Here is a 26,400-nt window from a genome sequence, read left to right on the forward strand (position 1 = left end):
AGTGTGGCTTTCAAATAAGAATCTGCCAACCCACTTTTCAATCCAAGCACCTGCCCCAATGAACCAGAGTTTAGTTCAAAGGAAAGGTCTTTATTGAGAAGTCGTTAACAGTTCTAAGTTGTTGCCAAGACTAAAAGCCCGCGCGCGCCAAGCCTCTTTTCTTTCCCCCACATCTCCCCCCCTTTCCTTCCCCCTTTGCCCTGTTGTTGATGACCTCAGCTTCTGAAGATTCTCAGGCTGGTATGACCTTGGTTGTCTGTGAGACCCTGATAAGTGTCCACTTGGGCTTAATGTTCTTTCCCTCTCCCCCTTTTCCATAATGGCAGAAATGTAGCAAGCAAGCAGGTTAACTAATTAGTTGATTGCGAGGCTTCTGACATGTGTAAGGACTACAGTCCAAAGAATTCCTAGTCAGCAAGGCCAACATTTTGGAAATCATAATTCCAGCCCAGTGGCAGGAGGGGTTGTACCCTTTTGTGATGGAATTTCCTGCATTCTGTTTCACTTCTTCTTGTTTTTTTTAGTAGTGCTTTACTTTCCTGCCTTGCTTAATCACCACGCCAAATTGTTGGCAGTCTAAAGCTGTTGGTCATAAGTCTTTGCCTGTGTATATTTTGACAAGTAGAAGTCCAGAAGACACTAAAAATAAGGACTAGTAGGGAACTGGGCAGATAAATGGATCTTATTCACTTACTGAGGTTAATTGCTTATTTTTTGAAAACTCCAAGAACATAAAAATATTTTATCTAGGAACATCCAGGTGGCCAGCATGGATGTTTGTCCCTGTCATATATGGAATGCCACCTCCTGAAGCAAGGGAGGTTGGAGTCCAAAGACTTGCCAATCCCTCAACATCTCAGAAAAGGGATTGAGGGGGGCATTGTTCATTTTGTTTGCTAATGTAAAAAAGCTGCCTTTAGGTCAATAGCCTAATTCAAGTTTTACAAAAAGTGATAGTTTCCTATTGTGAGAATGAGTGTGTGGAGAATAGATGAGGAGGCACACTTCCAAACAAAACACTTTACTCCTGCAGATACCATTTTTATTTTCTGAGAAAGCTGAGAAAGGTAATAATTTGGAGCCCAGAGACATTATTGGAGATGATGATGATGGAGTGACGTTTTTCTTTATAGCATGTCAGCTTTCCTTTTTTTTAAAGAATTGAAACTAAAATAAATTAAAACATTAAAAAATTTGGTGGGGTAAGGAGGTTGGCAGGGGTCAAGGGAGGCGGCTATAGACATATTAGCTCATTTGAATGCCACGTTGGGCACCACTGATTTATATGAGGCATTGAGGATTAGCTTAAGTGTTTCAGATAGAGTAACATCTATTTCTCAGTATTATAGGAGGAGAGCTTGCTAGCTTATGGTGGCAAAAAAAATCAGGAGTCTGATAGCACCTTTTCCAACTAACTAATAAAAATGTCTTAGTCAGAAGAGGTGCTAACAGACTCCAGATCATTCTCATTATGTTATATGATAACTAATTAGCATTAGTTCAGACTATAGCTTCCCCCCATAAAAAGTGCTTTTTCCCTGTGTTCTGTAACAGCTCCAACATATTGTTAAAGAAGCTAAATGAAACCTCAGAAAAATTCAAAACCTCTTAGGTTTGATTGAATAATTCAGTATTCAGGGTTCAGAACTGAAATTCTGAAATATTTTAACATATGTATTTTGAAAAATTAATAAAGATTAAGGAGATGGTTATGTAAACAGGCAGCTGTGAGCTTTTTCGTTAAAGTCCCCTTCATTTCTAGATCTTGTATATTTTTTATTATATATTTATAAAATATATATTTTATAAATCTAATTCAGGTGAACCCTAGATTGGAAGGAGATTTTCTCTTCTCAGAACATAGTTTTGTTCAATTCTGTTTCTGGGTCTTTTGGAAAACTCCAGTATCAGTCTGTTTTTTTGGAGCTTGAGGGTGTTGCAAGCAGTGATAATAAAGCAAAAGAGCAAGTTTCAACATTTACAGTATATTGGGATGGGCAACCTCTGAGCTGCAAGAGGCCTCTCTGAAAACATGTAGCTGAAGTTCAGTAGCAAAGTGGTCAAATCTGGAGGGTGCTTAACAAGATTACCCCTCCCCAAGTCCTAAGAAATAGACTGAAAACTGATTTGGGGCCTATAATTCAGGAGGGCTTTTGCACAGCTTCGGGTTGTGCACCAGTTACGCCCCTTCCTGGATTGGGATGCCCTTCGAACGGTCACTCATGCCCTTGTTATCTCCCAGATAGATTACTGCAATGCACTTTACATGGGGCTACCCTTGAAGAGTATCTGGAAGCTTCAGCTGGTCCAGAATGCAGCCCCGCGAGCTATTTTTGGGGTTTGAAGAAGGACCCATATAATACCTTTGCTCCGTGAGCTGCATTGGGTACCAGTTTGCTTCCGGGTCCAATTCAAGGTGTTGGTTATCACCTTTAAAGCCCTACATGGCATGGGGCCAGGCTACCTGAGGGACTGCCTTGCCCCCATGATTTCAACCTGTCCCACCTGATCTCACAGAGAGGGCATGCTCCGGACCCCCTCGGCAAAAGAACTCCGACTAGCGGGGTCCAGAAGGCGGGCCTTCTCTGCTGTAGCCCCCGCCCTTTGGAACATCTTGCCCCCGGAGGTGAGACAGGCCCCTTCACTCCAGGCCTTTCGGAGGGATTTGAAGACCTGGCTCTGCCATCTGGCCTGGGGTGGGGAGGGAGGTTGTCAGAAATGGGGTTGGCTAGACCTCTAGAGGCCTAGTGTGGCTTCCATCAGCCTCTTGGATTTTTTTCTCTTCTTTCCATCTGTGTAGATGTGTTTGTCTTTTTATAAGTTTTAATCATGTATGTATTGTTTTAACTTGATGTAAACCGCCCAGAGTCCCCTATTGCAAGGAGATGGCCGGGGATAAGTCTATGTATAAACCAATCAATCAATCAGTCAATCACGGGAGTAGGGGTAGTTTGCCTTTCAGAGACTTTCTTTTCCTATTCCTACCCTTAAAAATAGACCACAACATTTGGACCCACATCTTGCATGAAGTTACTAGATTTCTGGAAGGTGATGACATTGAATTGTAGCCCCTGACTCTCAAACATTGCTATCCCTGATTTATATAAAATGCCATAATGGTAGAGAAGGGAAATAATAGTAACTAGCTGATCTGCCTGTCAGATCAGTGTGACTTTAGTACTGTCACCCTTTTCATCATTCCAACTGCCATGTTTTTGCCATTGGAGGCAGTTTTGGGGGTGGGGGACATTTGTTCAACAAATCTGCCTAATTTTTACCAGTGTCCCATCTTGAGTTGGGTGAGGTTTGCTGAGCGGGCCTATTGACTGAATTATTTTATGGAAGATCCCACTAAATCTGTTATTCTTCCACTTCAACCCCCAACAGTCAATCTTACTGTAATTTAGAATGGGCATCATCATTTCATACCATTTTGTCCTAAAATAATAAAGTTAAGGTTTTGTTTAAAAAGAAGAAGAAGAAGAACCCTTCTGTATCAATTTCTATTAAATTTGGCGTATTTGAACCCCTCCGTTCTCAAGCTTGCCTGCAAATTTCATCCCGTTTTGCTAAACAGAACTACATTGCACAAATATTTGTATTTCTTCCATGCTACGTTGTAGAAGAAAAATGTCTTGATGTACTCTTACTCCAGATCTATGCAGCCCTGTTATTTTTTATTCAAAAATAGACATGCCTACTTAACTAGACAATCTGCCTTTTTTTTTTTTTTTTAACAACTAATATCTAGGTGTCCCGAAGGACAGGTGATTGTGCATAACTGCAATGCCACGACGGATATGAAATGTGGACTACCAAATGCAGGTTAATATAAATATATTTTTTAAATCTCATTTCTATATCTATTGCTCCTCTTGCTTTCGGTAGTAGGCAATGTGAGAAGGGCTTCAAATCCTAAATTAGCATTGGGTTTTATATTTGTAACTTTGAGTCCATTCTTGTAATTTGTTTTTGTCATTGTTTTGAGGGTTTTTAATACTTCTCATAACTCTTTCCATTTCTGATGTTTAGGCAGGAATACTGATGTTTTTGTAGCCAAAACAACATCATCTACATCTAAGAGAGAGGTATCACCAAGTCTGGAGAAACCCCAAGGTGTGCAGAAGTTCAAAATAATCTTTTAGGGAAAAAAGAGTTGTAACAGTTAATGTGGGGAAGGGAGCCTGGTGTTTGCTGAGCAGATTCAGTAGCCAAAGTTTGTTGGCTGACTTTTCTTAGGACAAAAATGGGAAATGAGGGATGATGATAGTATCATGGAAAAAGTGGCTGGATGGCTGGGATAGCAAAAAGGATCACCTTCACAGTACATTGTAGATCCCACTCCTTGCCTGGGTTCATACATTGTGCTAAACCATGATGTGTTTAACTATTGTTTCTTCAAGAAAAAAAACACAGCTGAATTGCAAACCACACTGACTGGGTTACACCAAATCAAGTTACACCCATTGCTGTAAGGCTTAGTGGAGAGGGACGTATTTGGTGGCAGCCCGAGACCTCTAAAAGTTATCAGTTTTTGCCATTCATAAAATGCATGACTTGAAACTAGTAATATTAACTATAGTAAATGGTAATTAAGTTTGCATGTAAATGAAACCAAATCAATGCTTAGTTTTGTCTGACTCTGGCTGCTAAGTTTTGGAGGGTGTTCCCCCTCCAGCATTCCACTCAAAGGCCAGGCACAGCCATTAGCCCTGGCTTAGGATGGTGGGTGAACCCTGTGAGCATTTTGTTTCAATTATAGCCATCATTGTTTGGGTCAGAGATTAGAAGAAACTCAGAGTGTGCCCACATGCTTATAGTCTAGAAGTAAGAGGAAGGGAAGGAAAATCAGTTGGGAAAAGCCAGGAGAAACGGTTCTTCCCCTTGTGGACATTTGCTTCATGGACCAGTTCTACAGGTAGTTCAGGAAACCAGGTCTTTGTCTTCTACAAGTTAGAGGAGGGGAAGGAAAATATAATATCAGCCTCCTTTTGAGCTCTAAAAGAGCAAAGCATTTTTGTGATTGTTGAGAGAAAAGGCCAAAAGGGAGTTTTCCCAAGCTCACCTAGTAGAAAGAGAACTTTGCAGTTTCAAAGCAGGTAGAATGATGGTGGGAAGAGCCAGCTTGGTGTAGCGGTTAAAGGAATGAGGCTAGAAACAAGGAGACTTCAAGTTCTAGTTCTGCCTTAGGCACAAACCCATTCAGGTGACTTTGGGCCAGCCATTCTCTCTGTCAGCCCTAGACAAGGCCCAGGGCAAACCAGTTCCAAAAAAATGTTGCCAAAAAAACGGCAGGGACTTGTCCAGGCGGTTGCAAAGAATCAAGACTGCCTAAAAGACACACACACACACACACACACACACACACACACACAGAGCAAGAGAGAGAGAATAGTGGAAGGAGGGTGCTAATGTAGAAGCCATACTAGGAGACTTTACTTAAAATACGTAGGAGGCAGATAACTATATGTCAACCCAAAGCTTAGCTCCAACTGAAGCCCTGTACAATTTCTGTTTAAATCAGTAATGACTGTTTGAGCTACACTGCAGGATTAAATTTACTAGCTGTAGGACTCATCTGAGGCTAACACTGATGCATGGTTTAGTTAGAGTTATGTGAGCTTCAGATGTTCGTTTCCTCAATTCTTTTTCTCATATTTTTGTTTAACGTTGCATTGGAACCCAAACAACGGCAAGGCTGCAGAAGCCAGCTTCATGTCATTTTGTTCTGCAGTCTGTCCGCACTGCAGTACAGCATACAGTTGTCCTTCCTGGCTGTAATAAACTGGAGTTGAGGGTGGTATAGATGGAGAAGTCTCTGCCCATCTCTCTTTCCTGGTAAAGCTTATCTAAACCCAAATTAAACTGCAATAACAGGATGGTAGAGTAAACTATAGGGGTTGCCTATACTTCATGACAATAAAATGCTCTTAGATCAAACTGAAGCTAGAAGCCTCATAAGATCTTAGCCATAAGTAACAGGGAGCACTTTGGAAAAAGATGGTCTCTTAAATCAATGAAGGTCCCTGAGTTCTTATGAATTCCTTGTGAAGCTTGGGGAAAAGAAATCTGTCAGGAGTTGCAGCTCAGCATATAGGTAGTCTTTAAGTTACAACTATTCATTCATTCAGTGACCGTTCAAAGTTACAATGCAGAGCACCCACTGGAAGCACTCCTGGAAAACCTGCCTGCAGGCTTCAGCATGTTGGAAACTGCTGGCTCTTCATGAGGCTTTGTAGGAGGAAGGCTGGGCCAAGTGAGCAGAGGGCCTGTGGGTAGGCTCTGTCAGCGTGGGGATCACCTCCACCCCTTGCTGAAGCCCGCAGGCCAGTTCTCCAGGAGCGCTTCCAGTGAAGAGTGCACGCTGTGCCTCTGGGAAGCCCCTCGTCCCTCCGCTTCCTCCATTCTGCTGCCATCCCAAAGAGTGCCTTCCGCACAGTCACCTTCACTTGGGGAGCCACTGCCACCTCCTCTGCCTCACTTGGCGATGGAGCACGCTGCGCCTTGCCAGCGCATCCCACTGTGCTCTCCGTGGTCTTCGGGCTATCGCTCCTCCACCCACACTGCTGCCCTGCCTCCTCCTCCGGCTCCATCCCTCTGCCTCCCTGGCCGGGGCCAGCAAGCTCCCTTTGGCAGCACCTGGATCCCAGGCCAGCAGCGGGAAGAAGAAGATGGTGAAGGTCAGCTGGGGGCAGCAAGAGGGCAGGGCAGCCAAAAGGGCAGAGATGGGGGGGGGGATAGGTGAGTGGGAGGAGTTGAAGCAGAGGCAGAAGAAGCATGTGGTCCTCACCTAATGACTACACAGTCCTGGCCTAACCACCGCAATCTGGACAGCTGGGACTGCTGTCACTAAGCGGCGTGGTCATGTGATGTTGAGCGTAACAACCTTTTCATTTAGTGATGGAAATTCCAGTCCCAATTAGGGTCGTAACCTGAGGACTACCTGTAGTCTACTTTGGGAAAATACCAGGCTGAAAGGATCCTTAATCTGGTTGATGAAAAGAGTATGGCTAGGAACTTTTTCCTTCCCAGAATTAGTACATTTAGTACTGTTTGCCTCTGTTGGGAGTAGGGAAGCTGATACGTTTTTGGATTTAGACTCCAGTCAGCCTTAGTATGATCAGTGGCAAGGGGTTATGGAAGACGTAGTCCAATCATTTAGAGGGCACCAGATTATCTTCTTCCAGCCTATCTGGATGTGGGCATGTGCACAGGCATGCATTCTCTTCCTCTGTCCTGAAACAAAAGCTTGAGAGAAGAAGTGACAGAGACGATAGCTTGGGTCTTTGTCAGTTACCTGCACTCCAGAAATGATTTCTGCAATTCTCTTCTCATTTTTAATATCAAAGGATACTTTGTAAGTTTCTGTAAAGCACTGGTTAATTTTGTTCCCAAAAGCAGTTGCCTGGATTCACTCAGTGTGCTAAATCATAATTTGTTTAATTATGTTTTACTGAATAAACAAGTTGGGTGCATGCAACGTGCTTAGCCATGGTCTTCAAACTGCAACAGCAGGGTTCATACCACTGTGCCATTATCTATAAATCTAATCTCCATTCTTGGCATTTTATGAGTGCATATGCAGAAGAGTCTCGTGATCTTGAATTCATTTAAAGGCTTCCTACTTTGTCTTTTAGAATCTTCCACTTCCTTACTTATGTGGCTTTTCATCGGGGTTGGTTTTCCTGCTCTGGTGCTGTTCGGCTGGAATATATATAAATGGAGAAAGTCTTCCTCTGTAAAGGAGAAAGGTAATTTCCTGGTGTATCTGAATCTGAAATAACTTGCTCTCTAATGTTAAATGAACCAAAGTGCAGAAAAATTGGGAGTCCCAAAGCAGGAAACAGTGCAAATTAATTTGTGAGTTGGATTTGCACATTGTGTTTAGCTGTGGTTTGCTTAACTAAGGTTAGTTGGATAAGTTTCAATTGGCTAGATGTTCAGATTGCACTAATCTATAAATCATGGCATACAAGCCATAATGACTGGATTCACACAACAGGCTAAGCCAATGGGTTAGTAATGGGAGAAATGTGTACATTTTCTGGAGACCTGTGGATATATGAGGTAGAGGCATTTTCATGTGAATTACAAACTGGAAGCTAAAATATGGCTATAATCCTAAACATGCTTGTTTAAAGCTTAAACATTAGGATGGGAATGTTAACAACAAAGAAACCTTTCTTTTAAAGAATTCTAACCTGTGGGACAAAGCTCACTTTTTTCCTCTTTCCCACTAGTCTCCTCTGTGCCCATCCATGGCCCATTGCATAAGGTTGCAATCCTGACGAAAGTTCTTGTAGAATGCAGGATCAGAAATTTCAAAGGGAGGAGCCATATGTGTACAATAATAGCTGTACCTTTAAATGGAAGACCAGTGCTAATAACAGAATTGTTGAAATGAAAAGAATCTACAGGTTATCAAGTCTGCTTTAAATAAGTGATCCCTTATTTAGCAATGAAGTTTATCAAAGTTCCCTGTACAAAGATTTAGTACAGCTAGTACTTGCTTACAAATGGTAATTGGAACTGGGAACTCCGTTGCTAAGAGACGCGGTCATAAGGTGTGACAGTTCTGGGAGTCCCAGTTGCCTTCATTAGGCAAATCTTGCATGGTTGCAGTGTCCCGTGATCACGATTGCCATTTGTGACCACCTGCTGGCTTCCCCATTGACTTTGTTTGTCAGAAGCTGGCAGTGAAGGTCGCAAATGGCAATCACATGACTGCAGGGACCATCTAACTTTGAACAGTCGTTGAATGACTGGACGTTAAGTGAGGACTACCTGTATACTAATGTGTATAATTTTTTTCTGCCCCCTTCTCCCCAGAAAAAGAAGAAGCCAAAGCACATTTGGTAAGTACTCATGTACTTACATTTTTTTAAGGGAATATTGCTAGTGTTCATAGCTTGCTTCCATCCAGCTAAAATGTTGGGAATTTCACAAGAGGCAGCATAGCCAGCTTCTCAGTTGTTAGTTTGGTAAAACCAATAGTCTGAATAGTTACTGAAGTGAGCAGCCATCAGGAAATCTATTTCCATTCATAACAATCAATGCCAATTAATGATGTACTTGAGAAAACAGCTCTTCCTTGTTTTTCATCTGTCTAGTTCCTAGTCATTGCAGGCTGCATCTGCAACAGGCGTGCTTCTAACACCACATGGACCCCAAGGTTTGTTTATGCCCCAGCAGTCTATTTCCCCTCCAAACTAATTTTTAATGCAGGGGGATAACCAGGATATTAGCAGTCGAGTGTTGCTACTGTCACAACACCAATTCTACAGTCACTGCATTTGCTACCAATTAGATTGCAAACCCAGTTTAAAGTGCTAGTTGCCATCAATAAAATCCTATATGGCGTAGCTCCATGTTACTTTAGGATCTGTTTCCTCCAGGTGAAAACTGCCTAGCCCATGCATTTGGGAGGGTTGCTTAGGGTCCCACCCCCACAAAAAAGCAAAGGAAAAAGGATCTGAAGGCAAGCCTTCTCTGTAGCTGTCCCTCTGTTTTGGAACATCGTAACCCAGAGGCGCACTAGTACCCTCCTCGCTGGTTTTCTGCAGTCATCAAAATGGTCCTGTTTCAACAGGCATGTGGTGATTATTAGATGTTTAGTTGATGTTCAGGTTAGAGCCGCTGTCTATTTTACTGTAATTGCATTATATCTGTTTTATTTTAATTTTATACATTGCCTAGAGCAAACTATATTTGATTCATTTGATTTTTGTTCTGGCCCACTGTTTGTTGGAGCATTTACCTTGGCCCCACAAATGGGGTATACAGTGGGGCAAAAAAGTATTTAGTCAGCCACCAATTGTGCAAGTTCTCCCACTTAAAAAGATGAGAGAGGCCTGTAATTTTCATCATAGGTATACCTCAACTATGAGAGACAAAATGGGGAAAAAAATCCAGAAAATCACATTGTCTGATTTTTAAAGAATTTATTTGCAAACCATGGTGGAAAATAAGTATTTGGTCACCTACAAACAAGCAAGATGTCTGGCTCTCACAGACCTGTAACTACTTCTTTAAGAGGCTCCTCTGTCCTCCATTCGTTACCTGTAGTAATGGCACCTGTTTGACCTTGTTATCAGTATAAAAGACACCTGTCCACAACCTCAAACAGTCACACTCCAAACTCCACTATGGCCAAGACCAAAGAGCTGTTGAAGGACACCAGAAACAAAATTGTAGACCTGCACCAGGCTGGGAAGACTGAATCTGCAATAGGCAAGCAGCTTGGTGTGAAGAAATCAACTGTGGGAGCAATAATTAGAAAATGGAAGACATACAAGACCACTGATAATCTCCCTTGATCTGGGGCTCCATGCAAGATCTCACCCCGTGGGGTCAAAATGATCACAACAATGGTGAGCAAAAATCCCAGAACCACACGGGGGGACCTAGTGAATGACCTGCAGAGAGCTGGGACCAAAGTAACAAAGGCTACCATCAGTAACACACTACCCCGCCAGGGACTCAAATCCTGCAGTGCCAGACGTGTCCCCCTGCTTAAGCCAGTATATGTCCGGGCCCGTCTGAAGTTTGCTAGAGAGCATTTGGATGATCCAGAAGAGGATTGGGAGAATGTCATATGGTCAGATGAAACCAAAGTAGAACGTTTTGGTCTAAACTCAACTCGTCGTGTTTGGAGGAGAGAGAATGCTGAGTTGCATCCAAAGAACACCATACCTACTGTGAAGCATGGGGTGGAAACATCATGCTCTGGGGCTGTTTTTCTGCAAAGGGACCAGGACGACTGATCAATGTAAAGGAAAGAATGAATGGGGCCATGTATCGTGAGATTTTGAGTGAATACCTCCTTCCATCAGCAAGGGCATTGAAGATGAAATGTGGCTGGGTCTTTCAGCATGACAATGATCCCAAACACACCGCCCGGGCAACGAAGGAGTGGTTTCGTAAGAAGCATTTCAAGGTCCTGGAGTGGCCTAGCCAGTCTCCAGATCTCAACCCCATGGAAAACCTTTGGAGGGAGTTGAAAGTCCGTGTTGCCCAGCGACAGCCCCAAAACATCACTGCTCTAGAGGAGATCTGCATGGAGGAATGGGCCAAAATACCAGCAACAGTGTGTGAAAACCTTGTGAAGAGTTACAGAAAATGTTTGACCTCTGTCATTGCCAACAAAGGATATATAACAAAGTATTGAGATGAACTTTTGATATTGACCAAATACTTATTTTCCACCATGGTTTGCAAATAAATTCTTTAAAAATCAGACAATGTGATTTTCTGGATTTTTTTCCCCATTTTGTCTCTCATAGTTGAGGTATACCTATGATGAAAATTACAGGCCTCTCTCATCTTTTTAAGTGGGAGAGCTTGCACAATTGGTGGCTGACTAAATACTTTTTGCCCCACTGTATCCCTGAGCGACCACGTTCCTCATAGATGGCCAACTGCTCTTTACTTAGCGAAAGAGTGGTGGCAGGGAATGTCTGTGCAGTGCTGATGACCTCTTAGTAATGAGATACTTTCAAGTAAAATAATGAATTACAATCCCACTAATATGTTTTTTAAAATGGCATCAAGCTGCAGACATAAAAACAAGCATGTAGAGAGAATATTACTTACTTACTCAAGACAGCATGAATAAACAGGGACTTGGGGAAATAGTTTGTCCTTTTGAAATTCACATACCTTAATACTGGTCCTTTCTTCAAATTGGCACTAATACATTCTTTGCATTAAACATTTCAGGATCCAAATGGTTTCCAGATATCTGGTGCAGATATCTTCATTTTTGATTTGAGAAATTTGGCACTCCATTTCCACTGGCACTTCTAGTTGCCAAATTACTCCATCTCTTTTTACCTGTTTGTGTTTTGTCTAGTTCTGTTTGCAGCTATTTTTCACTAGGAATTGAGGCCAGGAAATGTGTACCTTTCTCACCCCAAGTCCATCCCTTGGCTGATGTCAGGTTAGGGGCCAAGTCTGACCTCCAGCTGTTGAATCACCATGCCTAAAAACCATCATTGGCTTCATGCATTACACAATTACACTTTGGAGCTGTGGCTTTTAAAAGGTGGCTGCTAGCTTAGACTCCGTAAACTCAAATAAGATGCCTTGAGACACTGCTCTTTTCAGCCTCGGGTTGCAAGATGTATGTCCAGTGACAACCTGACATAACCAGAATGGGCAGGGCCAAAACATTCAGACCATTTTTTGCAGTTCGGGGAAATTTCAAGTGGTAAAATTAGTGTTTTAAGTCTTGACCTTAGGGGCATGATGAGGGCTTTGTTGCTGACCTAGGCAGTAAACACATTATGTGGAATAGATTTTAACCAAATTAAGTAGAGAGGTATTTCTGATGCATAACATTACATTATTAACATGCATCTCCCTTTGAGCATTTCTAGAAATTCAGGTTTTTTTAAAAAAACAACAGCCACTGTTTCTGACAAAAAGATTATTTCTTTATTTTGCAGATACCTGGTAACAATGAGCACGTAAACTCTACTGTTTCTCAAAACAACTTGCCTGAAACTGCTGAGAGAAGCAATTTGGAGTTGAGCAATAGAGAAGAAAACTCTTTCCTTCCAAGTACATCATCCATTTCACCATTGTGTGAGGTTGCTCTTTTGAATGAGCAGTCAAATGTAGGAAATGATGTAGGTATTTTTCAGTTGGAAATTGCTAGATAATTAATAGTTATTACTGCTCTGTGTGAGAATGGGAGTGCTGAAGGAAAAAATGTGATTCTGCCCTTTTTTGCAGAACTGACTGGCAGAAATGTAACTTCTTATACAGCAGAGCAGTTTGAAATAGTATGTGTTCGCTTACAGTGTGACCTTTTACAAATATATTAGGCCTGTGTGAGGCAACTCTTTTGAGAAAACACTGTGTGCCATAGAAGCAATACAGTTCTCATCAAGGTGGTTTGTGCAGCTTCATGCCTCTTCTGGTGGATGGCCTGAAGAGGCTTCTCGGCATAATCAGCACATGGGGACAAGCCTCTTTTGGCTACTGGGACTGCTGGATGGAGAGTAAGGCAAAGTAGCATCTTTACTTCTAATTTTAGAAGCTGGTTTAGGTACATGGCTTTTTAAAGCAGCTTCAAAGTGGTGATTCACACAAATCTTCATCAAAGGAAAGCATTCCCTTGAAGCTTTGTACAGCCATAAAAACTGTACAAGACAGGTTAGAGAAAAATCATTATAACACAACAGGTAGAATTTCATCTAAAAACACCATGTGAAACTCGCAGTGCTTTGAAATAACAGCAGGGGACACCATACAGTAACATATATTAAAAGGACCTGCTTAAACAATACTGTCCTAATAGTCAGTGGTGAAGGGTTTAGATGCTTTTGTCTTGCAAAGCCATTGGCCACACCAGGAATTTGCTGTGTTTTCTGGCTGGATATAACAGGATAGAGGCAGACATTAAGCAGTAAAAACACTTTTTTCCTCTTCTAGCCAACTGCTTGCCTTGTTCTGCTGCACTGGCTGCTAGCTAAAAAGGTCCACAAAGGAGACCCAAGCCCACAGTTGCCCAGCATGTGTTAGCATCATGACTAAGATCAGCTCTGACAGGTCCTGGGCAGCCTTATGGGGAGGGATATTTCCTGAGGTATTCTGACCTCAAAATGGCCACCAAATGTTTTGCCTCTAGTGAAACTCAAAGCCAACTTCCATGTTTCTCTTCAGGAAAATTGTGATATTAGTAGCAAAATTTGTATCCTTCATATTTTGGAGTTAACTTTTCTCTGCCCTGCCCCTCTGTGTTTTAATGCAAGCCTCTGCCTTCACAACTGTGCTAAACCGTTGTTATTCTATGTAGTCAAAATGAGAATGGCCTGAGAGATGCCATAAGAAATGTAGCTTTGAGATATATAGTTAGAATGTAAGAAAACACTTTTGACCTTGACACCAGCCTCTGCATTATCTGCTTTTTTTGCCATCCTGTGCCCTTAACTGGGCTTTATAGAGCAACAGCGGCCTTTAAAGATTAATGCCCCCCAATATGATTTGATTGAGGAAAGGATATGGGTTTTGTGGAGTTGGTCTTATGCTTCCCAGAGTTTGTAGCAAGTATTGGTTATGTTCCTTTAGAATCAAAGTAAAACAGCTTAAACAAAGCAGAAACCTTGTGCTTCTGCCCAAAATGTCCTGGTAGAATGTTCTTCTATAGTTAATATTTTAAAACTGTCCTTTTCTGTTGCATTGCCCTGGCCCTAGCATCTTCTGCAACTCCCACTAAGGATTCCTTCAGAATTATCCAGAAGAGCGCAAACTAATTCCACACCATGCGTTACCTCACTTGGACAGGAGCAAGTGAAAAAAATACAAACATTTGAGAAGAACTTTCTTGCATCACACTCTTTCTCTGCATGGTTACCTGGAAAGACGCACCTATTTTCACATGCGCTCCTTTGCAATATGGGACTTGCATACCATCTTAGACCAGCTTCATAAAGCTTTCTTACGGGGTTCCAGAGAAATAGCCATATTAAAATTTTGCAGCAAAGAGGGTGAAGAGCCTTCTTAAAAGTTAACAAGTCTATCAGTAGCACTAATAACACTAATGTGGTTTTGATGTAGGCTTTCATGGCCAGTGTCAATCTAGTGGTGATGAGCTTCTAGCCTAACAGGCTGTGAGTTGATTATCTGATACCCTGACATTTTGCCAGCAACTGCGGCTGGCATTTTCAGAGGCAAAGTAATCTACTCTGTAGCGTACTTCTCATCGGCTCACAGGCCACTGAACAGGAACTGGAGCTCACTTTACGTCTAAAGATGCCAGTCACAGTTGCTAGCAAAATGTCAGGATACCAGATAATTAGACCAGAGCTTATTAGCCTTGAAGCTCCTCATTATAATGTGGTTTGTTTGCTTTTGACATAGTGTGTGATATGTGATTTGTACTACTTCTCTCTCCTTTTTTTTTTTTTTTTTTTTTTAGTATCGTGCAGTTTTTTAAAAAAAACAATGGAATCATCTTATCTTGACCCATGTTCTCTCTGAAAGGTTCAAGTAGAATCTGAGAAATAGAAGGGTTGCTTAGAGTTTGTCAGGGGCACATTCTCCTTGGAATCCATCGAATAAATTTCAGTGTGTTTCTCTGATTATCTGTTTATCAGTAAAAAACAATGTTGCCTTGTGGAGTCAAATGTTATGCTTTTTATAATACTTTGAATTACAGCAGAAAATTATAGCATCCTTTTTGTTAATTCTTGCAGGTACTGAGATCTAACAAACTTGTAGTGATGATTAAAAATTCTTTTGAAGGTGAGTAGTTCAGATAATTGTTTTACAGGTTTATCATCCAACAAATCATATTGAACAACATTTGTATCTCAAGTGCAAAAGAATAATATATCATTAACAACTGATAATTAAATTAAATGTTCAGTTGTTAATTTAAATTAATCTCCTAAATTAAATAAATAGCAAAAGAAAGAACCCTTTGGAGCAAGTGTGTAAACAATGCGTTCATTGGACATCATATTAAGAGTGACATACTGATTCTGTTCTGAGTGTAAGGGGATACTTAGATGTCTCAATCATCTTCCCTCCCCGAATATTAATTCTATAACTTTTTGAAAATGTTTGTGCTATGGCTTGGATTCTCAGTTCTCATGAGTAGAACTCTGCTCACAGGATGTTCTCACTGTTGCATTTTTTACTCCCCTTATACTTCCCTTTGAAAAGCTGTTTTAGAGGGCTGGTGGGTCTTCCAGAACAGTGGGGACTGTTGTATGAGACTAAAGGAGGAAACTGAAATCTCTGTTTAGTTTATCTCTTTTTAGAGAACAGATCCTGATGATGATATAGAAAATAACATGAGGGCTGAATACCAAGAATTCTACATGTTTTGGAAGGAATGAGAGGAAAGGATCCAGAAAAGGCGGCCGAGGTCATTCCTTTTTTGCACTGAATGCCAGCCTCAGTTATTTTCTGCATCCTGTCTTGTATATGTGGAGATAAAGCAGTGGACTCACATGGTGCATTCTCTCATTTTTGCTGTGTAATGGAACCCTGTGTGGACCTGTGTGTGTGTGTGTGCGCGTGTGCGCGCAACATCTGCTCTTCTTGGGCACTAATCTTGGCCAAATTTCTGGTTGCAGATTCCTAACAACAATAGTGTTATTTTATAGCATTTGTTAATTGCAAATAATAATTGCAATTTAGGGTGGAAATTCACTTTAATAATCATATACAGTTTATTTTCATAAAGGTATTGACCTGAACTATATAATACCAAATAATAGTTAAATGTGAAAATATTTAGTTCTGGAAGACTACTTTAAGATCTGGAGGAATAACGGTTCTGTTAATTCTATAAGTTTGGACAAGGGTTTGGTATTTGGATAGCCCCTTCTTTGTCTTCTCTCTGGCTAGAAAAGATACTTTTACTCTAGTAAGCTTTTATCCCATCAGTAAGATTTTAAAAAAAAAATTTTTTACAATTTGTGATGGTAGGCAAATAATTATTTTAATTGTTGTAACCTACCTTAAATGGCTTGTGGGGGGGGGAGGGGAGATTCTCATATATTTTAAAAAAAGAAGAATGTGTGCCTTTGAAAGTTAAATGCTCAGCAAAAGCAGCAAAAATCTAAACATACACATTGAAGAAAAATGTGAAGCTTGTCCCATGTCAGTAAACCTGAATTACAGTATACGTATATAACCATACTAATCATGTAAAATTCACTTTTTACAATCTAATGTATTTTTCTTGCATTGTAGGGTGGGAAGACATTTGTTTGCTGATAATGGACATGGTGGGAGAAACTTACTGGAATACACTTATGAGGAAGTGTGGCTTATCAGACAATGACATTGACAAAATAATCCATGATTATCCTCATATTAATGAACAGTATCATCAGATGTTAAAAACTTTGCGAGACAGGAATGGAACTGTTGATGCTTTAAATAAAATACTTGCTGGCCTGCAGGAAATGAAACTTAAAGGTATTTATGAAAATCTAGTAAATGAATTAAAAAGCAGAGGTATAGTAACAATGGTGGCCGAAGACTAATTTAGTTTTTGTTTATTTATTTTTAACTATGCAAAAACTGAGCTTGGACAATGTTTGGAAATCACAATCCCTTCTGTGATTCTTTAATGTCCTTATAAAAATGCTATTGTGACCAAAGTTCAGTGTAACATTCAAACATTTCATGCATTGCTAAATGTCTGAATGACAGCAGGATGAAGCTGGATTCATAGTTTGCTGCGGGTTCAGCATTCCAAATCTACTTTGCTGCACAAGTAAAATTTCAGTATCTAAAGCTGCTGAAATACAGAATCCAGTGGAGTAAGAAGAGATCTGTGTGTGCTTTTGCTAGTATTGTAGGAAATTACAAATAAATTGTGATATTTCATTTGTGGTATTTTATTTGGAAAAACCCTAAAGATGTACAATGTCGTGTTTTAAAAGATTTGTACCTTTTATACATATTTTCAAATAAAATACTTTTTCTTCTGATTCCTTCATTATGTCTATAAATGGGAAACTGGGCCAGGGAATAAAATGAAAAGGAAGTGGGGTGAGGAATAGTTTTGGATAGGTTGAATAGCACTTGTACATTTCTAAAAGCTTCACATAGTTTGGCTAGGAATATATACTTTGTGAAGCTATGGTTGAATAAACTGTAGTGAGCTGTCATCATTACTGGCTTGCTAATGTGAAAACAAACCAAGTTATTGCTTAGTGTAAAGCTTGTCTAATGTCACCTATTAAGTTTATTGCTAGGACACAATTTCATTCTTATACACTCAGCGCTGTACACTCTTAGTTTTTATCTTATTAATTTTGGAAGAAAATTATACTAGTTAGGAAAAATAGCAGCAACGGAAACTGTATATGGGATAGAATTGGGTGCAATTGTATCATTACACCAACAAATGTTCTGCCAGCAGAATAAATTATTATGCCTACTAATGCTCTGTGCACACTCCAAAACTATTCGGAAGGCTTGGGGGAACCCTCTGAATCAGATTTGAGAGGTGGTAGAAAGAATGAAAAATAGCACTGAATATGTGAAAAATGCTTGTTTAATGCTACTTACTAGATCCCAGAATGTAAAATCTCAATCATTAACTGTTCCTAGCGCTAACTTGTTTCAGTTCATTTTGGAACACAGCCAAACAATGGATATTTCTCATTAAAAAAAAAAGTATAAGGAAGCATCATGGCATAGTTCATAAAAACAAAAGCAGTGTTGTTCTATAAGAAAAAAAATCTACAGTCTGTTTTTAAAAGGTGCCTCCATTAGAAGTTAACTATTGGCAAAAGTCTACAGTAATTTTGTAGTGTTCCATGGTTTGTAATAAGGTTAATAATAGTTGCATGTTACATTCCATTGAAGAACTACGGGTGAGTTTCAGGAAAAATTGTCTGAGGGGAGAAGAAAGAAGTGATTGGGCAGTGAGAAGAATGATGGAAGGAATATTTTAATTTTAAAGATTTGTCTGGAAATGGTAGTGATATGTCAAAGAACATAATTGAAACAATTGCTATGTTAGTGTCTGAGAAAAAACTGATGAAAATCAAATCATAAATGGTATGAGAATGTTGAAAAATGATAGTATGTTTAGTAAAGATGGGAAAATGGAGGGGAAAATTTTAAGGTGCACAAATTCTGGTAGAAAAGTATTGCTAAGTGTTACAAGAAATGTGTGTCCAAAGCAAAAATATTGTGTGTTTCCGTCTGTTTTGCTATATGAAAGTAGAAGTTGGGGAGACTTCTAGTGAGGACATGGCAATTTAGACATTTCCAAAGACATCTCTATATTCTTTTCCTTCTATTTTTCTTTTCATGTTATTCTTTCTTTTTTCTGCACTTTCTACTTTTTTTTTCTTTTTCTTTTGTAGTTTGTATTAGTTTGTATTTGTATAACTGTAATAATACATTTATTGTTAAAAAAGGATTAAAGGGGAAAAAAGTGAGAGTTGGATACATCAGGAGAAACAAAGATGAGTGCTGGGGAATGGCATGCTTCTGTGTGTGTGTAAAACAAAGAGAGTCAAGAATGAATAGGTGCTGAGTGACCATGGGTTGAATACAAAGGTGAGCGACCAATATTAAAAAAAAATACACTGAGGTGGTTTGATCATATAGATCATAAAAAGGATAATGAAGAAAGTTGTGATTGAATAGAGCTGATGAGATCCTGAAAAAGAGGCAAGAAGGATGCAAAGACAGTTTTTAAGGATAGGAGGTAAGGAGAAGTACAACAACCAGTGCTGCAGTAAACTAGTGTTAGGATTCTTTTTCTTTTGCTCATCTCACGCCTTTAACTTCTGTGGTAAATTCTGTTAATGTTTCTCGCTCTTTTTCTATACTCAGCATGACTTGTAAAATGAAAGTGTGATGTGGTAATATGGATTTCAAAAGGCAGAGGGAGAAAAGGAGAAAAGCAACATTGTGTTCCAGGTTTAGCAAAACCAGGAATGTGATAAAATTTATGGGAAAAAGTTAGAGATTTAAATGGATCTGATTCTACTGGGACTACACAACACGTGGAAACAAAATAGCCAGCCACATTTTAGTCTAATGTAAACACAGCTTGTATGGTTAGCTTATGGTTCAGAGTGTCATACAAACCCATAACACTGGATTAATGAATAAATTGGGGTTTTTTTAATCAAACGTTTATGCCACCAATTTTATTCTGGGTCAGAATTATACTAACAAATATGGGTAGAGACCTTACAATATTTTGATTGGAATTCAGAAACATCAAGTGCCCAAATTTTTGAATGGGAAGCATATAAAGCATATATCCAAGGTCAAATTATTGATTATGCATCATACAAAAATAAGATTAAAAATAAAAGAATTTGAAAGATGAACTGAAACATTCATGGGTGCAAGTGGTTAGATGCCCATCTATGATTTTGGGCAGAGAAATACAGAAAAAGAAATATGAATTAACTACTATAATATCACAGCAGACAGAATTTATGCTAACATGTTTATGACAGAGATACTGAGAGTTGGTTTTACTGTGTTGCTGTTAACAGTTTCTGGGAGAAACAGTGAATGACCCGGTAAGATCTTGGCTAATCACTTAAAGTAAAAGAATGATAGGGCAATGATTCCCCTATTAGAGGTGAAAGAGATGAAATATATAAACTTCAATGGATATAAATTAACAATTTTTAAAATTTTATTCAGAATCATAGCAAACCAGAAAATGTATTGATGAAGATAATAGAGGCCTTTTAAAACAAAATTAACCCACCTTATTTAGATGATATACAAAAGCAACTTTTATTTGCTCCACTATCTGAGGTAGAGATTAAACAAATACTTTTAAAATTGGCAAGTGGTAAAACAAGGATTCCCTACTGAGTGGTATAAAACATTTATAGATCCTTTAGTGCAAAAACTTTGTCAAGTTTTTCAAATTTATGAAGAGATATTTGATAAGGGAAGTTTATCAGTGACATTTAATCAGGCTTCTATTGCAGTTATACCAAAAGCGGTAAAGAGCACACTCAGTGTGCTAATGTCATTGATTAACATTGATACAAAGATTGTTAGCAAATAGATTACAGCAAGTGATATCATTTGTTATTAAGAATGATCAAGCAGTGTTTATAAAAACTAGGCAAGCAGCAGACAACATTAGGTTAGTTGTAGATATAACAGACTTGAATTTAAAAAATCAATTTGTAATTTTATAATTAAATGCTGAAAAAGCTTTTGACAAAATATATAAACAATGCATGTTTGCTGTACTAAACAGGTTCAGATTTCCTTTGGAATTAAAAAATGGATCAAGATATTATATGATTCGGCCACATCCAAAGTAAAGGTTAATGGTGTGTTTTTTCCTACTTTCCCACTATTTAGAGGAACCAGACAAGGATGTCCACTTTCACCCTTGCTTTTTAATATCTGCATGGACCCCTTGGCTTGTGCTGTTAGACAACATAGGAGATCTATGGAGTAGTACATAACTCAGCTGAACACAAGTTGGTTTTATTTGCACATGACATTTTTATTTCTAAACCTCACACTACTATTCCAGTGTTGATGCAAATGATATATGCCTTTAGTAAAATTTATTATCAATAGATCAATTTGATATGCAGATACTAAGAAATGAGTGGAATAAAGAATTAGAGGTTCCTATATTGCCTAGACCAGTGATTCTCAACCTTTTTGAAGGTGCCGCCCCCCTAAGGAGCGGAAAATTTTTCAACACCCCCCTTTGTGAAAATCCTGTAATTTAGGGTATGGGGGGGGGAGTTACTGAATTATAAAAGGCAAAAATTTTAAGTAATTTTTTTCAGTAGACTTACACATTCGATTTAACTCGATACTTTTGCCCTGGAAGGTAATTGCATTCCTTTTATTAAAATTAAAATGACTAATGCAAAAAAAATGCTTAAATGTTCTTTTATGTAACGTTTATTTCAAAATGCTGTAAATACGTTTATTTTTTTGATGCTTGTTTTTAATTTTTTTAATTTTTTTATTTTTTTTATTTTTTTTGCAAATGCTTTTTTAATGTTTAAAAATTCTTTATTCTTAATTAGATAATTAAAAAAACAGCAAAAAAATACGCTAAAATTTTTTTTTATGATAGTCCACAGTCCTGGGTAGAGGCGATTGATGTTACTTTGAAGCCAAAATTCTGTGAGACGATCACCATTCTGGAAGCTGGCTTTCAAAGTTTCATTAGTTTCTCAAAATTAATAATTCACGACCACGATAAAGAACTAATAAGCGCACTTACCTAGCCAACTGGCCAAATAAACAATGAAAGTAAATCAAAACTGAGGGGAAAAAACAGAAATGGAGAGAACGAAAAGCAACTCAAGAAACACAGGTCAAATCAAACATTCATATTGAAAGGACGCTCAACGCACGCACTGCGATTAATCGTGCGGGAAGACAGCTGATGCACGCGCTGCGATTAATCGCACGGGAAGACAGCTGACGCACATGCTGCGATTAATCGCGTGGGAAAACAGCTGACGCATGCGCTGTGCTGGTTGGGATCGGAGAAGAATCGTCGTGTCGAGTTCTTCAAGGTCATCCTACCTAGAATACAAATTCATCTCACCATTCTTAGAAGTGTGTGAGGGCAGCCGTCGCGTAAGTTCGTTTTATTGCTGGTACAAATGGTGTAAACTGGATAATCGATTTAATAAAATTTTTTGGGAGTTTTAAAATTAAGTTCGAATGCCAAAACATGCTCATCGCCCCTCTACCGCCCAAAACATGCCCACTGCCCCCCTACTGCCCAAAACAAGTTCACCACCCCTCAGCATCCTCCCACCGCCCCCCGGGGGGCGGTACCGCCCCCGTTGAGAACCAATGGCCTAGGCAATGGGAGAGTGTCTTAGCTTCTATAGCAAGAGTGTCAATGGACCTTAAATTATGACTTATACAACAAAAAATAATATTTGGAATTTAATGGACTCCATTACATTCGCATAGAAAAGGAGTATCAAAATCAGCATTTTCTTGGAGATGTAATAAGGATAATGCTTCTTTAAAATACATGTTTTTTACAATGTCCTATACATACTAAGTTTTGGGAGAAAGTAGTGGACTATATAAATGTGACTTCAACAAAAGCTAGAATTTTCAGAGAATACTGCAACATTCTCTTGAATATTACCTAGGACATGGAATATGACAACTGGACAACGTAAATGGATTCTCCATGCCCTTACTAAAAGACTGATATTGCAACATTGGAAAGATAAATGTATGGCCCCATTCACTCAATGGATTGAAGAATGCCACTTGCCACTTGCAAGCAGATTGCCTATAGACATAGACTTTTTATGGGCAAGTATAATGAAATATGGAACTCATTTATACAAAATACAGTAGGTTAAAAAAACGATAGGGTTATATAAATATTAGAAATATATATGTACTTGAATATTATTTACACTAGATGTGTAATAGAATTGTAACTTAATTCTTTTTTTTTCTGTTGTATTTTTTTCATTTTTTTAAAGCACTTTATGTGTACCTTTTTTCTTCTTTGAAAATGTATGCATTTGCATTATAATTATCTTAGTGGGTTTTTTCCTTTTTCTGTTTTATTTTAAAAGCAATAAAAATAATTTTTAAAAAAGATCATACTAAAAATGGATAAATGTGTTGGGCAAACAGAGCCTTAATATTATGTAGGTTTAAGATTATAACTTAGAACTAATAACTTAAAGCTGTGGTCTGGGTATGCAGAGGTGCTATTTTAACCTTTGTTGTGATTTGGCAAGTTCCTGTAAAATGTAGCTGAATCCCAGCATTTCCCTTCACAACTAGAACAACATACCAGGAGACCTTAAACTTGTAATAAATTACAAGTGTAAAAAGCCTGTGGATACAAGAAATCTATTCATAGGAGAATAGCCTCATCTTTGGGGGGCGGGGGGAAATCTGCTGACCTGATCTGCCCAGATACTAGACATCTGAACTAATTTTAATAATAATAATAATAATAATAATAATAATAATAATAATAATAATAATAATAATAATAATGTTTAAAAACCAAATGGAGAGCAGAAACAAAGAAATATCAATTGAGTTTGAATACACATAAATACAGAGTAAACATGTTTAAAACCTAGGCTACTCTAACTCAAAAAAAATAGCGGAATACTAAACAGTTAACCACTTTACAATAAAAAGAATAGATGAACGAGATCCTCCAAAATCTAACAAATCAAGTAAATTTGAGCCTATAATACTGGATCCATTCTTTCCAGTTTAAATCCTTTAAAAATCCCTGGTTTGCAACAAGAGCCACGTCTGAGTCACCCCAACTGCATACTGCTGCAACTTTTTGGGGGGCCCTTCTGTGCGGTACTACTGCAATTGTCCATACCACACGTTCCTTGCCTTTTCGAGATTGTATTGCCCGTGCGTTGTTAGGTTACCCTGCGCCCACCAGAAGTGACGATCAGAGGCGGAGCTGTGCTGCCGGAAACGGTCTTGGTTGCATCAGCCTGTAAGGCAGAGCAGCGTTTGACAAGAGACGAAGGAAGAAGAATCGTGATGGCAGCAGCCGGTAAGCTTCAGCATTTGGGTTCCGGGCGGTGTTCCCCTTTCTAAATAGAACAGGGCTGAGAATAAAGAAGGATGTTCTGGAATTCCATTGTCAGGTCATATAGAGAGGCATTGTGATGTCATAAAGATTAAAGCCTGGCCGGTACAGTGGGAGCGCTACTTGGTCGCCCAGCGCTGTAGTCGTGGCTCAGGTGGTTAGCGCTACAATTTCGTGATATCGCATTATTAGACGCGTATGGTATGCTTGGTAGTGTATGCTGTGATCGGGCAGCGAGTAGGATTTCAGAGGCGGAAACTTAATCGTTAGGCTCTGTACTATTCTAACTCCGAGGTCTTAAAGGTCGCTTTTTTTGACGTGGCTCGAAAAAAAAAGTGGGTTTATAAGGTTGAAAGATGTGGTGGGTTGCCGTTTCAGAACAGTAATTGTTCTACCACTGGTTTTAAGCAAAAATTTTCCAGGGATCTCTTTTGCTTTTGTATTCATTATCTCCGCCGTGAAGCCATAGTAAACGCATAAAAATTCCCCCGCTGAGTAAATCGAAAGTGAGTCGCCGACGAGATTGCCTCTGGGAACCCTAAAAGCAGGGCATATCGGCATTATTTTATTGTTGGCTCCTCCACAACAGATCGTATATAGTTGTTGTATCTTTAAAGAGTGATGGAAGTCTTCTACAAGGTGAAGCCAAACCAGGTGTAGTTCATAGCTGTAAAATGCATAGGTTTTACAAAATCAGTGAGCATCATCATATTCTGTGGCTGTACAGTCCAAATCTGGAGTGCCTGTAACCTTCCTTAGGATTTGTTCAGACACTTAAAGTCCACGTGCAAAAAGAAAAAAGCACAAGTTGGTAATCTCCCACTCCCCACCAATTCTTGCCACCAAAGATTTTCTCTTCTCGGTGGAGGTTTTCCTGGCAACAGTTTGAAAGTGGGTTGCTCTTGCCTTTTTCTGAGATGTTTTGTAACTTTCTAATGTTGTACAGCCCTGGCATATACTCAAGTAGTAACCAAACTCTCCCCTTCTTAGCTACTGAGCTGGAGAAGGCCAGCCAGGTGCTGCCAAAGGCTGATGGTCAATTTCATGAGATGACTCTGAATTCACTACTATCTTTTTTTTTCTAATTTCATTGTATCAGCTTTATTGTAGACCCTTCCCCATCTTGTTTCTTTCCTCTAAACAGACTTGCAGATCCCTTAATCTTTTCTCACAGGGACAAATTAAGAATTGTGTTAGCTCCATTAATTTTAGGATTTTAAAAAATATTTTAAAAATATTTTAATCTTGTTCCCAGGGTTTTCATAGGACTATTTGGTTTTTTTGAAATGGGGATCAAACTTGTATATAGTATTCTAAATGCAGTTTCGTATGATACTTGACCTTGGTGATGAACGTACTTATAAAACACTGTGATCCTAAATTTTAAAAAAAATGCTCTGAGGAGATGATTTATACTTTATTCCAGGTGGAAAAGGCTTTAATTTTAGGTCACAGGGTCAGCTTGATACATTGCAAACTGGATCTTGCTCAACTGATTATCCAAATACTTAAGATTCTGAAATTGCTTCAGTATATACTTCACTGAGGAGATAATCAGATATTCATTAAACAGCTATAGGCTGCGTTTACATGTTGCACTGACATGTATCTTTGTTGGTTAGGTGTAGGTATTTAACTGTATTGAGATTATGCTCCAAACAACATTTACAGTATTCCTTTCAGAGCCAACTGTAATGTCATTCAGATACTACAGTGATGAAGGACTACCACACACCTTGTTACAAGCTGTGATATTCATGTTGTACATCATAGGTTTTACTGTGCAGTTGATGAGAAATGTCTCCTGACTAAACAGTTGCCAGGACATAAAATGATGAAGAATTATACCAGACACAAACAAAATCCAGCCAGTTGGAAACCTGACATTTTAAGCAAACTTACTTAAAATCAGGGCCATTCACTCAGAGGGACTTCTTTCTGTATAAATGCACACAGTCTTCAGGACTGTTTCCTAAAGATCTGAAATACTTATGAAGCCCTATTTGCAATTGTTTTGTTTAAATAATAATTACTGTTTTCCCCTTGCATTTTCTATTTGATAATCAAGTAAACATACAGTTAATGTCCTTAAATTTAAACCCAACCATTTTGTTTTAAACATATAATTAAGCCTTAGAGGAAATGTGTAGAGCATTAATTAAAAAAGAAGGGAGTTATCAGTTTGCATTCCATAAAATGTATGTAAGTGAATTATTAGGTAACAAACTGAGAATTGCAGGTATTGTTGATGTCCTAGATCACTTATATTTCAAGCAGTTCTATGACTTCCCTCTTTAGTTAGAAATGTGCCCTTTTTGCACATCTTCATCTAGAATTATTTCTTA

At 39.0% G+C, this 26,400-nt stretch overlaps 2 protein-coding genes across 5 annotated transcripts in view; both read left to right on the forward strand.

Moving 5' to 3' along the window:
- Positions 1–17,456, forward strand: part of LOC103064527 (tumor necrosis factor receptor superfamily member 10B-like) — a 35,438-nt gene extending 17,982 nt beyond the window's left edge. The window contains exons 5-11 of one of the 2 annotated variants that reach the window (XM_007429585.4): positions 3,752–3,825; positions 4,033–4,116; positions 7,638–7,751; positions 8,830–8,855; positions 12,447–12,629; positions 15,201–15,249; positions 16,711–17,456. In XM_007429585.4, coding sequence (XP_007429647.1) covers positions 3,752–3,825; positions 4,033–4,116; positions 7,638–7,751; positions 8,830–8,855; positions 12,447–12,629; positions 15,201–15,249; positions 16,711–17,006 — 826 coding nt within the window. In that variant the 3' untranslated portion in view covers positions 17,007–17,456. The remainder of the gene's footprint in view (positions 1–3,751; positions 3,826–4,032; positions 4,117–7,637; positions 7,752–8,829; positions 8,856–12,446; positions 12,630–15,200; positions 15,250–16,710) is intronic. The other variant, XM_007429586.4, reaches the window with a different exon arrangement.
- Positions 17,457–23,934: 6,478 nt separating this feature from the next.
- Positions 23,935–26,400, forward strand: part of CARS1 (cysteinyl-tRNA synthetase 1) — a 44,927-nt gene continuing 42,461 nt past the window's right edge. For 2 of the 3 annotated variants that reach the window (XR_015797112.1, XM_007429583.4), the window contains exon 1: positions 23,939–24,019. Coding sequence is in view for 2 of the 3 variants with exons in the window: in XM_007429583.4 (XP_007429645.1) it covers positions 24,007–24,019 (13 nt within the window). In the remaining variant the exon portion in view is untranslated. Of the gene's footprint in view, positions 24,020–26,400 lie in introns of all 3 variants that reach the window. The other variant, XM_007429584.4, reaches the window with a different exon arrangement.

Source organism: Python bivittatus, unplaced genomic scaffold, assembly GCF_059951505.1.
Source record: "Python bivittatus isolate LINGU-HERP-01145 unplaced genomic scaffold, Pbiv_v1 ctg000480_np1212, whole genome shotgun sequence".
Taxonomy (NCBI): Eukaryota; Metazoa; Chordata; class Lepidosauria; order Squamata; family Pythonidae; genus Python; species Python bivittatus.